The sequence below is a fragment of the Brassica napus genome, chromosome C2 (assembly GCF_020379485.1).
Source record: "Brassica napus cultivar Da-Ae chromosome C2, Da-Ae, whole genome shotgun sequence".
Classification (NCBI taxonomy): Eukaryota; Viridiplantae; Streptophyta; class Magnoliopsida; order Brassicales; family Brassicaceae; genus Brassica; species Brassica napus.
In genome coordinates, this window is record NC_063445.1 from 52226126 (window position 1) to 52239836 (window position 13711).

The 13711-nt window shown below is 34.3% G+C and overlaps 2 protein-coding genes and 1 pseudogene across 2 annotated transcripts; 2 read left to right on the forward strand and 1 right to left on the reverse strand.

Moving 5' to 3' along the window:
• The first annotated feature begins 129 nt into the window (after positions 1–129).
• Positions 130–2667, forward strand: LOC106380240 (expansin-A23). The gene is made up of 2 exons (XM_013820042.3): positions 130–1300; positions 1463–2667. The coding sequence occupies exons 1-2, from the start codon at positions 1183–1185 to the stop codon at positions 2083–2085; spliced, it is 741 nt and encodes a 246-aa protein (XP_013675496.1). The 5' UTR covers positions 130–1182; the 3' UTR covers positions 2086–2667.
• Positions 2668–8027: 5360 nt separating this feature from the next.
• On the reverse strand, positions 8028–9530 carry LOC106382177 (annotated as a pseudogene).
• Positions 9531–9646: 116 nt separating this feature from the next.
• On the forward strand, positions 9647–10286 carry LOC111203365 (major pollen allergen Ole e 10-like). Its single transcript, XM_022697126.2, has one exon. The coding sequence runs from the start codon at positions 9854–9856 to the stop codon at positions 10214–10216; it is 363 nt and encodes a 120-aa protein (XP_022552847.1). The 5' UTR covers positions 9647–9853; the 3' UTR covers positions 10217–10286.
• Positions 10287–13711: the final 3425 nt, after the last annotated feature.

Here is a 13711-nt window from a genome sequence, read left to right on the forward strand (position 1 = left end):
TTTTCTCTGCATTTCACTTCTCAAAGGAGAAGGCAATGCTTGGGCAACAACATCACTGCAAGTCAGGGGCGAAGCCACCTTACGTACTATGGGTGCATGTGCACCCCTAATAATATTTATGTTTTGAATATGTAAATCATTAATGATTTTGGTAGATCGCATGGTAAAACTTAGGTTGTGCACCCCCAATAATTCATGTTCGAATCCTTCTTATGTCTTCTTTTCTTTTATTATTACTAGTGCACTTCACTCAAACCTTGTCTTGTGCTCAACACAATGTTCATTCACGTTAGTATCTCTAAATAACTTTTCCTGAGAAAATCTTAGACAAAACCGAACCGGTTAATAAGGAAACCAGAAGCAAACCAATTTCCTATACATTAATTGGGACACACCTGAGCTGTTAATTTTCTTGGATGAGATCAAAACAAGTTTAAAGAATGCAAATTTGGTAATTATCTTGTTCTTAAAAGCACACAGCCTAAACAGAAACTGGATCCATATTCAGAATCACCACTCAATAATGTGCATGTGACACAATAATGTGGAATGTAAATAACGTGGAATGCGTTATTCGTTCAATTCCACACAAAAAAAATTAACATTTGCTTTGAAAGAAATAAAATACCAATTCCATAAATTTCACAGAAAAGTAAACAAAATTCAAAGGAAACTATTGCACTAAATTTTTTTATAAGTAATGAATGTAATAGTTTTATTACATTTTTCTTCATATTACATTTTTCTTATTCCATTTCTTTTTATCCACTAATTCCCTTACAGGTTTGCTATTTACCATTTTTAAAAAAGTTAAGAGTATAAGAAAATAAATGTCTAAAATGTTATACATAAATCTATTTCCATATTCGATAAGAAACGTACCCAGTATCACATACTCAGTAAGGAAATAACAATATTCAGAATTGAATGTGCAGAAACGGTTTCAAAACGTCTTCCTTAATTTGATATTAATAGTTAATGCCCGGACTGGCTGACAAAAAAAAAAAAAAAAGTTAATGCCCGGACTCTAACATTCTGCAATCTTGCCAAAATTTATGCTAATTACCATATTTAATTCCCTTAAACGATCACGTTAACGGTTCATATCCTTCTATAAATAATCATTCTTCTTTGTGAGTATAATTGTAAATTAAGTCAAAGAAAACAAACAAACATTCAAACATGAATCGATCAATGTCTTTTGTCATGTTGCTGGCGATTCTTGTCTCTGTGGCTGACGCTGCATGGGAAGACGCTCACGCTACGTTTTACGGCGACATTAGCGGCAAAGAAACCATGCGTTAGTAGTTTTTACGTTGTTACTGATTAGTACTATATCTTGTTAACTTCCAATATAATTGTCTAGTTAGTAATACATGTAGACTACGAATCTTGTAAATCATTGGCTTTTTAATGAAAAGTATAATAGTATATAATGTTTTTTAATGTTATGGCGTGACAGAAGGAGCATGTGGTTATGGAGATCTATTCCAAGAAGGTTATGGGTTAGAAACGGCGGCGCTAAGCACGGCGCTCTTCAACAACGGCCAAACATGCGGTGCTTGTTTCGAGCTAACGTGTGTAAACTCACAATGGTGTAAACAAAACGCCGGTGCAATCAGAATCACAGCAACCAACTTCTGCCCACCCAACTACACCCCACCGGTTGATATCCATTGGTGCAACCCTCCTAACAAGCACTTCGATCTATCCATGAAGATGTTCACTTCCATCGCCGAGTACAAAAGTGGGATCGTTCCGGTGAAGTTCAGGAGAGTGAAGTGTCAGAAGAGAGGTGGTGTGAGGTTTGAGATTAAGGGAAACCCTAATTTCATTATGGTGTTGGTGTATAACGTTGGAGGAGCTGGAGATGTTAACAGCCTGGCTATTAAGGGGCATAAGAGTAACTGGATCTCTATGAAGAGGAACTGGGGGCAGAATTGGAACACTGGTGTGGGTTTGGTCGGACAAAGACTCTCGTTTACGGTGAAGACCAGTGATGGTAGGAGCTTGACGTTCTATGATGTTGCGTCGGAGTCTTGGGGGTTCGGTCAAACTTTTGAAGCGAAATCAAACTTTTATTAGATTACCTTAACTTTCTTTTTTCAGATTATGTTAGTTTCTTGAGTTTTTGTTAGAAGCTACTATTTCGTAGTACTACTATAATAAAATCATTAGTTTCATAAGATATTGTTTTTATTGATGAATGAATTATTGTCCTAGCAATGAAACATATTAACTGTCTCAAATTTTAAATGTTAATCTTAAGAACATCTATATATATATATTATTAAAACTCAAGTACAAAATTAGAGTGTTTGGAGACTTGAATAGGACTATTAAAAAATTTTGGAGTGTTTGGAAACATGGATTGTAATCTTTTAAAAAAAATTAATTTTGTTTGGAAACAAGAATAGTAGTATTAAGATATAAAGTAATGGACTTATGTTATTAAGAAAAATTGAAAGTCCATCATATTATAATAAACTATCTATCTGGGCCAGTTTTAAAATATACGAAAATGGATCAATCTAATTGCCTAAAACTTTTTTTTTCTAAACTAACCATAAAACAAAATTTAAACTTTATATACATATTTCAAATCAAAATAATAATTCAAAGTTGATTTATATCAAAAATTGATTCAAAAATATACATATATTCAAAAATGGATTTTTACTAAACTATTTTTCAATAACCATTATAAAAAAATGTTGTCAATATATATAAGAAAAATACAATACAAAGCCCAATTTGAAATACCAACTCAAATTATGGTTTTTATATTTCATATTAAGTTTTAAAAACATAATATATGTAATTATTTATATGATGGTACGTATAAAATACTATTAATTATATGATTACGTATATGATGATACATATAAAATATGATTAATTATATGATGACAATATACTATATATAATAATGACTAGGGATGGGCCACTACAAGAAAACAGCGGTATTCTGACGGACATTCCGACGGAAAATGAAATCCTCGGAATTTCCCGAGGAAATTCCGAGGAAATTTCGAGGAAACCCAAAATTTGGGTTTCCTCGGAATTTCCTCGGAATATACCGACGGAATTCCGAGGAAACATCAATCCGTCGGAATATTCCGAGGAAATTCCGAGGAAAAATGTGTTCCTCGGAAAAAACCGACGGAATTCCGAGGAAACATCAATCCGTCGGAATATTCCGAGGAAATTCCGAGGAAATATTATAGGGATTTTACAAAATTCCGAGGAAATTCCGACGAACTAGTGATCGATCGATGTGTTTTTGGACATATACCCATCGATCGATCACATTGCTACGCTTTGGTCCATCTTAGTGATCGATCGATGCGTTTTTGGACATAAATCCATCGATCGATCCGTTTATAAAAAAACATTCGAGATTTTGAAACCTCAAACACTAGTTCCTCGGAATTTCCTCGGAATATTCCGAGGAAATTCCGAGGAACACTTGATATCCTCAATCGATCGATGGGATAATCTCATCGATCGATCACATTCTTACGGCCCGGTGCATCTACGTGATCGATCGATGCGTTTTTGAATATATATACATCGATCGATGCGTTTATAAAAAAAAATTGACGTTTTGAAACCCCAAACACTAGTTCCTCGGAATTTCGTCGGAATATTCCGAGGAAATTCCGAGGAAGAAGAGGGTTTCCTCGGAATTCCCTCGGAATATTCCGAGAAAATTCCGAGGAAATAGGGTTTTTAAACCGAAAACAACGTTTTGCGGTTTGAATAACACCTATATAACCCTTATTAAGGGTCTTACGTTCATTATGAAGTCAAAAATTTGTTCCTTACCCTATAATAAACACTTTTCCGATTGTATGAACGAAATCCCCACAACATAAGAGAAACACTTATACACTTTAATGAACGGTAAAGGGAATACTTACAATTCGTTTTGAAATTTTTTATTTCATGGTTTATGCTCATCTATACAAAGAATCCTCAATGGTATGCATTACAATTGTATAAGAAATGAAATACGGCAAAAAAATTGATGTTTTGAAACCCCAAACACTAGTTCCTCGGTATTTCCTCGGAATATTCCGAGGAAATTCCGAGGAACACTTGATATCCTCAATCGATCGATGGGATAATCTCATCGATCGATCACATTCTTACGGCCCGGTGCATCTACGTGATCGATCGATGCGTTTTTGAATATATATACATCGATCGATGCGTTTATAAAAAAAAAATTGACGTTTTGAAAACCCAAACACTAGTTCCTCGGAATTTCCTCGGAATATTCCGAGGAAATTCCGAGGAACAATATAAATTAATAGAAATACATGCACAGGATATTTTTTTCCTCGAATTAATGAAAATATTCCGAGGAAATTCCGACGGATATTTAAGTGGCCGTCGGAATTTCCTCGGAATATTTTCATTTAACCGGGCAAACAAGCCGCCAAATATTTCGCGAAAATTGAAATTGAAATACTGAGGGAATTCCGACGGAAAATATCCGTCGGACCCAAGGTTTTATAAACTTGAAACGCATCTTCTTCCCCATTTCTCTCTTCTTCCCCATTTCTCTCTTCTTCCTCTCCGGCGATCTCTCTCTCCTTCCGGCGTTCTCCACCTTCTCTGGCGACGATCTCTCCGGCGAATCCTTTCCATTCCCTTGCAAATCATGTAAGGACCCTATCCCACTCTCTTAGGTCCTATTTGTTAGGTTTTTAAGTAGATTTGATGATTTTAGAAGGTTTTTGATAGATTTTTGTTAGGGTGATTGGTTAGGATTGTGATTTGTTGTGTAATAGGTTTAGAATTGTGATTTGGTTGTGTTGAATTGATTTAGAACTTTTTTTATAAATTGTTCATTATTTTTGTATTTACAAAACATTTTTTCTATATAAATTCGATTTTACAAAACGTTTTTTGTATATAAATTCGATTTTTGGATTTATAAAAGATGATTTCATATTTTAAAATTAATTTTGTATTTATAAAATATTTTTTTTGATTTAAAAACACTATTTTATTGTTTTTTGTATTTATAAAAACTATTTTGTATTTATAAAAAGATAATTTCATATCTATAAAAATATTTATATTTATAAAACTAATTTTGTATTTATAAAACATTTTTTGATTTATAAACACTCTTTTATTATTTTTTTGTATTTATAAAAACTATTTTGTATTTATAAAAAGATGATTTCATATTTATTAAAACTAATTTTGTATTTATAAAACATTTTTTTTATTTATAAAAACTATTTTATTATTTTTTGTATTTTAAATATGTTTTCTATTTCAATTTTAATTTTATATTTTCGAATTTCAATTTAAAAAAATAAATTTATAATTTTTTTTTTAATTTTGGAAATATTCCGAGGAAGTTTATCCCTCGGAATATTCCGACGACATCTTCCTCGGAATATTCCGAGGAATTTCCGACGAACTTGTGGTCCTCGGAAATTCCGAGGAAATAGGGTTTCCTCGGAATTCCGTCGGAAATTTCCGAGGGATTTCCGAGGAAATATGAATTTCCGAGGAGTTATTTCCGAGGATTTTTTTCGTCGGTATGTCGTCGGAATAGCGTTATTCCGACGACATACCGACGATTTTTTCCCTCAGTATGCCGTTGTTTTCTTGTAGTGGGCTTTCGAGTACCCATACGGGTTTGGTTCTGATCGGTTTGCGTTTCAGGTTTTCGGGTCAAAGATTTCAGCCCTATTAGGATGTTTCTAAATTTTGGTTTGAGTTCGAATCGGATCTTTGCACGTTTGGTTCAGGTTTGGATAATCCATTTAAATTATTTTTAAAGTTTTAAATCATTATATATTTTAAATTTCTCAAAATCTATAAATAAAATAATATATTACCTATAAATTTGAATAACATATGTCAGAATACATAAGCTTAACATATCAATTGGCTTGATTTAAAATTTTGGATATGGAATCAATAATTATTTTAAGTATTTTTGGTTATTTGAGTATACTTTAACTATTTCAGATATTTACTTTTCACTATCTATATATATTTTCAAGGATTTAAACCAATTTAAAAGTATCATTCTTGATGTTTCATATACGTTAAATCTAAAAATAATTAATATATATAAGTATATAAATCTATTTTTAGATAAATTCGGGTACCCGAATACTTCGGTTCGGATCAGATTCGGTTATCTAAATAACAAAATTTTGAATAATTTGAATATTTAATCAATTTATGTTCGAGTTTGGTACTATATTTTCGGATCGATATCGGTTCTGTTCCTCGGATTCATTTTACCAAACCCTAATAATTACGTGAAAAACAAATATCAACATATTTTTCAAAATATGCATGCGCGGGTCAAAGTCTAGTCTATAAATTAATACTAGATAAATTAATAATTTATATAAATTAATAAATTTCGTCAGTTCCAATTTGGATCGGTACAAAGTTTGACACAAATCGATAAAACAATAAGATAATTTATATGTATATGTATTTTATATAAATAAAAATTTATTATTATATTATTTATTTTATATTCACAATAGAATTATATTTATATTTTTGATGAGATTTAGTAATATTATATCTAAAACCACATTTAAGCTCTATGCAATATATATATTATATACACCAAATAATATAATAAAATTAATATAAATGTCAAATTTCAAAAAATAACAATTAAAGTCTATACATTAAAATCATTTTTTTCTTATCTTACAATAAATATATCTTAAAATAAGAAATTTAACTAAGGAAATTTTTGTAAATTAATATTTTTATAAATTAATAAAATTTCAAAATTCCAACACTATTAATTTATAGAGGTTCTATTGTACATCACAAGTTTTATAATCTTAAAATTTTAGTAAATTATAATATGCATACACCACAAAAATATTATTTCTTTTAAAACATACCAACGACAAAGATTTTAAATAGCAAAGGCATGAGCATTCTCAATCAACTGTTCAACGGGAACATCAGCTAGGCTTTCGTCTTTGTGATTACCAAATAGAGAAGCTGATGCTGATGGATACATGTTTGATCCCATACCAAGCCTATGTCGAGTCTATTTGGCAATAGCAAGTTGATCCCCTATAAAAAAACTAATATTACATAAGATTAAAGCCAAAAATAGAAGTAAATAGACAGATATTAACCAGTGATCATCTTTATGTTGATATTGTATTACGGTATCATGTCTTGGAGGATCAAACCAAGGCAACACACCAACGAATTCACATGGACCACCAAAGCTTTTTTTAATATCATCAAAAGAAAAAGGTTTTAAAGGTTAAATTATTAAAGAGAAGAAACAGTATTCTAAATTTCCAACCATAACAGCATCGATAGCATCTTCTTTTCTCAATGTTTTTGAGACTACATAAAATTACAATATGAAACAGAGCTTATAACCAATTAAAACAATACCAATATATGCTGGAAAATTAACTGAATATAAAATACATCAATTTTCCTGAAGAACAAAAAAAATTGAACTCTGGATAAGATCAGACTCACACGATCGATCTGCTGTTTCAAAGAAAAAAAGATTGTTATTGGTTCTTACCTTTGTCCGTATTTGAGATCATTTGCCTTTAATTTCCTTTCATGAAGCTTTGATATTGCCGATTGTGTTGTATCTGCAAAAAAAAATAACTCATGAGTGGCGTTAGGTCGTATTCATAATCTGACCGGAGAATGCAAAGCGGCGTCGTAGCAGGAGACTGCCGTTGAGATTGGAAGAAGAAAGGAAATCTTATGGTTTAATGAGACCATGATAAGCTGATTTAAAGCTTCAGGAAACAATACCATTAAGTCCTAAAGAATCTTGATTGACAGACGTTTTGGAAAGAGAGAACGATTAGAGCATCATTATCCTAAAACCTCTCGAAGGATCTCTTAATTAATTTTTAATAGTTTTTAAAGTGAGTTAAGAGATTCCTGAAAGAGATTTGAACATTTAAATGATTTATTGCAAGTCTCTTAATTATGAGTTCTTGAAAAAAAAGATTTGAACAAAACAAGAGTGATTATGTCAGAATCAACCATCTCACATTTGAGCCTGTTTATGATCTAACCAAAATCCCAATCACAAATTTGTTTATTTCTTTACAAAATTCAAAATCATCTCAGAGTTATTAAGAAACAGAAGAAAGCAAAGTATTCAAAATCATCAATCGGTCTTGAAGAATCAGTTTTTGTGCAGCTTTGTTACTCTTCAGCGGCAATGACACTGATCTCGCCTCTCTCAAGCAAGTCATAGAAAGCTCTGGTTTTCCTCTGTTTGTTCCAATGGTGCATCTTCCAAAGACCACCAGCAGCTAAACCGATGATTAGCTCCTTCACAACGCTTAGGACCTTTCAATGTGGCATGAGCAACCCTGTGTCCTGCCATCTCTTTCTCAACCTAATCAAACTGATACATCACAACCCCAAAAAGACCAAACATGAATCAGTAGTCTCTACAATCTTCACTAAACGGACGCAAGAAATGTAATTCACAACCAAATAAATATAGAAACATAGTATAACCCCAACGATCAAACATTATATGATAGAGACTATACAAAAAGAAAGCTAGAAATGTAATGCACAATCAATTCATATACAAGACAGAGACTGACTCTCTTCACCATCCCACGGTTCAGCATCTTCCCAGCTGCTCCAAATATTGGAGCCAAGCCCCGCCTGTGATCGGTCCTGTTTCTATAAAGCATCAAGTATAAAAAGAGAGAGACTATCTATAAAGCATACACCTTTACATGTGACACAGACTAATAACTATGATCCGTTCATGAGATAAAAGGAAGATACTTTTTGATTGAATTAACTAGATTCAGATGACAACAATGCATAAATGAAAAAAGAAAAGGAAAGTGAGAAGAAGGTTGGTCAGGTCTAGAATTGTGATCGGAAATGCCTTTGATGAGCTTTGGATTCTTCACCACGTCGCACTTTCTCCTCTGCCCAAAACAACACACCATTCTCTCCAAAAAAATTCAATCTTTCCGGTGATCTTCCTTAAGGCGACACTAAGTAGTCTCTGTCAGCTCCTTCATCATGGCTGTACCTTTCAGGAGTTGATCTTGAACTCTTTCTCTGTCCTGAAACAACCAGAAAAACACATTCTTTATCAAAACCAACAGCAAGCAGTGAAATGGATACCAAATCAGAGCATAAAAACAATGACTTTGAAGTTTATATTTCTTCTTCTTCTTCTGATCTACTGGAGACAATGAAATAGAGGTGACCAGTGGTGGTTATGACGAGCGTGGCGGTGGTGGTGGCGACTCCGGTGAAGACGAATCTCAGAAGCCATGGTGGCGGTGACTGAGGGCTTTAGTAGAGGAGGAGGTGAGAAAGTATCTGAGAGGTTGGCCACGTCTTTGCTTTTTTCAGAGAAACAATCAATTGGGAGAGACACAGAGAGGAAGAGATAGAGACAGGGAGAAGTAGACAAGATACGGTTCTTCCAACTCCTAATCACGAGATGTTTCTTGTGTTAATTGTAATTTCTTTTTTTTTTTAATTAAAATTATATATTAAGAGACACATCTAAGAACCTGAGATAATAGTGTTCTTAGGATGGAAGATGAGTTCAGCAATTACCGGACTGTCATATTAATGTAGCCAATACACACAAATACAAAAGAATGTAAATATTTTTTAAATGACATGGCTTACATATAAATGAGTTGTCAATCTGATTGGTTGGGAAATTTTGGATGATGTAGACACTCTCAAAATTTTAGCTCACCCATTTTTAGTATTGTAATATATATAAGAATTAGCACAATTGTTCAGATTCACATAAATATCCAGATTTTTTTTTTTTTTAAAGAATATCATTGAAATTATGTGTCAGCCCTCAACACTCGTCTTCCTCGTTCTATCAATCATTGCGATCGACTACCTTCCTCTTGCAAGTGCCAGAGTAAGAAACCTCAACTATGCGGCGTTTTGTGTGATATCTATATCAGCCACAGATGCACAAATGCAATCTAATATAGATTGGGTGTGTAGCCAGAAATTTGATTGTACGCCAATCAATCCCGGTGGGCCCTGCTTTGAACCAAATAATCTTAGAAGCCATGCATCGTTTGTGATGAATAGGTATTACCAGAAAAACGGACGTGAAGAAGAAGCATGCGATTTCAGTAATACCGGTAGGTTCATTAATAGTGATCCAAGCTATGGTGATTGTGTGTATGATTATTAATGAAAAATAAAGTATTTCGTCATTCAGAATTTCATATTTAGTCAATATATTTAAATTAATGACTTCATTATTATTATTATTTTTTTTTTTGAAAAAAGGCTTTCAATTAAAATGCATAAGAAAATACAAGTACGAGGTTTAACTTCATAAGTTTGAAAAAGTTTGCAACAAGCATAGAATTAGAGAAACTCTAGATAAAGATTCACATTTGAATCTTAAAAGGACAGAAACAGAAAGACACTAACTAGTGGTTGTGGTTCCCTCGGCCGCGACGACCTCTTTTACCTCTTCCACTAACATTTGTCCATTCCATATCTTAAAACTTTTGTGTTGGTTTTATTTCCCTTCCGCCTCTAGTTAAGTTATAACCAGAAGGCTCTCCAACCACATCAAAACCATGTCCTTTTCCATAAGTAACCGGAATCTCCGATTCTCTATAAAATTGTTGTTGATTGTGGGTGGGAGGAGTGGTAGGGTCAATTTGTTGCTCATTTGCAGAAGAGCTAGGGTCTTCCACAATGATAGATTGTGATGGAATGGCTTCCATAATAGGTGAATTAGAGGGAGCAACATTTGCAGCTGCTGACATAGGGACAGTGACATCAATCTCTGAGCAAGAAGTAGAATGTACCTCATGCGAATCTGTGAAAGGAGTGACAACTGAAACCTCAGAAGGTGTAGTGATCAAAGACTTTTCTGGAGTCTCAAGTGCTTGTTGGGTAGAGAGCGAGCCCGAACATGGCTCCAAATTTTCCACAAGTGTACTGAAAGAGTTCTGTGCCAAATGAACTATATTCACCACTGGAATCTCTTCGTTGGTAACCTGAGGTTCCTTAGTAACAGTAGCAGAATCATGAGGCTTAGGAGGCAGTAAACACTTTTTCTCTTTATGGCCAAGTGCTCCACATCTATCACAAGCACTTGGAATCCAAGAATACTCCACCTCCACTAAAAAGATATTGCCTTGCTTGTCATCAAGCGCAATTAGCTTCGGAAATGGCTTATCTAACTCAACTTCAACTAAAATTTTTGCTTCTCCCATATTTGCTGGATCTAAGCGAGGCTTGTGCGTAAGCATTGGCTCTCCCAAACCCGATGCTATGTGACTAATGCCTAACCTAGAAAAACATGAATCTGGGATATTCTTGAGGTTGACCCACACTGGTAGCGTAGAAATCTCTGGGATTTTGAAAGAGGTTACCGGATTCCAAGGAGACACAAAGAGGAGGCAATCATCAACATGCCACACACCTCGCTAGATAACCCATTTACGAGTATTTTCATGAGGAATATGGAACAAAAACGAAGAGTCCCCTAACTTTCGACAGGTTATCCTACATTCTCGACCCCATAACCTATTCAACACTGCATGAATAAGACCTCCAGGCGGGCTGGAACACCTATGAAACTGTCCTACAACATATTCTTCCTTATTCTCAGGTCCTAGCTTAAGTACCTTGGAGGGGATTGTCACTTGAGGAGTTCCATCCAGTCGGTATGTTGGTTCAGTGGCACGAAATAAGTTTCTAGAAGATTGGTTCATTCGGGCAGCCCATGGAAACCGAAGACTACCATCTTCCTTGAGAGCTGGAGGCGGAATTTTATCTACCGGCATTTGCGTCACTGATTTCTTAGAAAACATCACATGACTCTTCTTCTTAGGACCGTTGACAATAGCTTCGCCAATTGAAGGCCAGAATGAATCTATTTGACTTTGTAGCATCTCTGTAACTCCGAACCTTGGAGTTGCAGGTTCTGGAGGAGTCGGTGGTGGCGTGAAATGAAGTGGCTTTGACCACGCACCCAAGGAGCGAATAAAGGTGGGACCTTTATCTGAATCGTCATCACTCGCTTCTTCATCAGTCTCGTTATCACCCTCTTCTTCTTCTACGGTGTTAACAACACTGGCAGCAGAATTACTGAGAGGCCCAGAGGCAGGAGGAAGAACGATGGCCGGAGGAGGAGCTTCTTCATCGATCTCGTGGCGGAGATGGTCAACCAAATCCGTCGGCGGAGGAGTCATTGGATCTTCGATCTGGGGAGAGAGAGGCTTCAGTCGAGTTTGGAAAGTCGACGGAGGCCAGAGTCAACGGTTGTGCCGTCGATTTGATGCAGAGGAGACGAGGGTTTGAAGTTCGCCGCAAGAGAGAAAAAGGGTCGAGCGCGTGTTCCTAGCATGACTTCATTATTGGGTTCAACATTTTTTGGATTCTCGCAGTGGCTGCAACTAAAAATCTTTTTTTTTTGTATGATAAATCTATTCGAAATGCATTATTCAATTGTACATCATGTAAAACTAACCAGTTACAACAAATAACATGAAATTATTACATCTCGTTCCTTTTTGGATGGAAAAATAAAATAAAGAGAAAATTACCTACAATAACCTATCTTTTTACAGAAATTGTTTGAATAACTCATAAAATTTAAGATTACTCAGGTAACCTACTAATCATCAAAATAATTCCGTAATTCCTAAACTACCCTTTTATAACTTGTGCATAATATTGTTTTAATCAATTAATTATTTTAATATTAATTATCTCATTAATCATTTATTGTAAAATAAGGAAAGTTAGGATATACAAGAATATTGACTCTAAATCATATAAATTTCAGCTACAAAATTCTAGCAATTCACCAATTTTATCGACAAAAACTATTTTCTTGTCTTCATGTTGCTGCACCAATTCTATCGGCAAAAATACTTTGTAACCGTGAATCTCATATCGTGAGCGAGGCGTGGTTTTAAAACCAGGTTAGTAATATCGTTCTCTAATTTTACCTTCACTCTCAGCCAATGACTATGTCGTAAATCTTCCTATAGTTATATCTGAGCATGTGTACAAGATTGTTTTCTTTTATTATCTTGAGAGTCTTTAGTTAAAGTTGAATATTCTTTGCTAGAGTTTTTTTTATTTAATCTATTAGACTCATATTCTTTTTACAGGATGTCAATTCAAACAAATGTGGATTTAGGATTTCCATTACAGTTGTTTTCACTTGGTTGTGAGCCAAAGCCCAAGAAAAGTATCAACCACCATAGTAAGACTGGGTTTTTAGAAGATGTGGAAAATGCTGTTAGAGAAGAAGTGGTCTGTGGTTCACCTCTTGGAGTAATTATATAGTTTGTAGAAAATAAATTCACTTGGTCGTCTAAGGTCGTCGAGCATCTTCTTGTGAACCAACTTGTTTGCAAGAAAAAAACATGAGATGTGGTGCTTGTTTGGAAATACACCGGCTCGGTTCTCTTTGTCAGAGTTCGAAAACATAACTGCTTTGAACTATGCACCTTTTGTTGAGAATGAAGATGTCGTTGAAACAAAGGTGCATAAAGGATTGTGGAAGAAGTTAAAGTAAAGAGGAAAAGCCCATGCAAGAAAGAGTTGAGAGGAGCCTTGGAAGATGTTTTTTCTTGGTCAACAGAAGACAAAATCCGTTTTACGTATTTGTCTATTTTAGCAACTATTATCATAGGTGAAGATGATAAAAAGG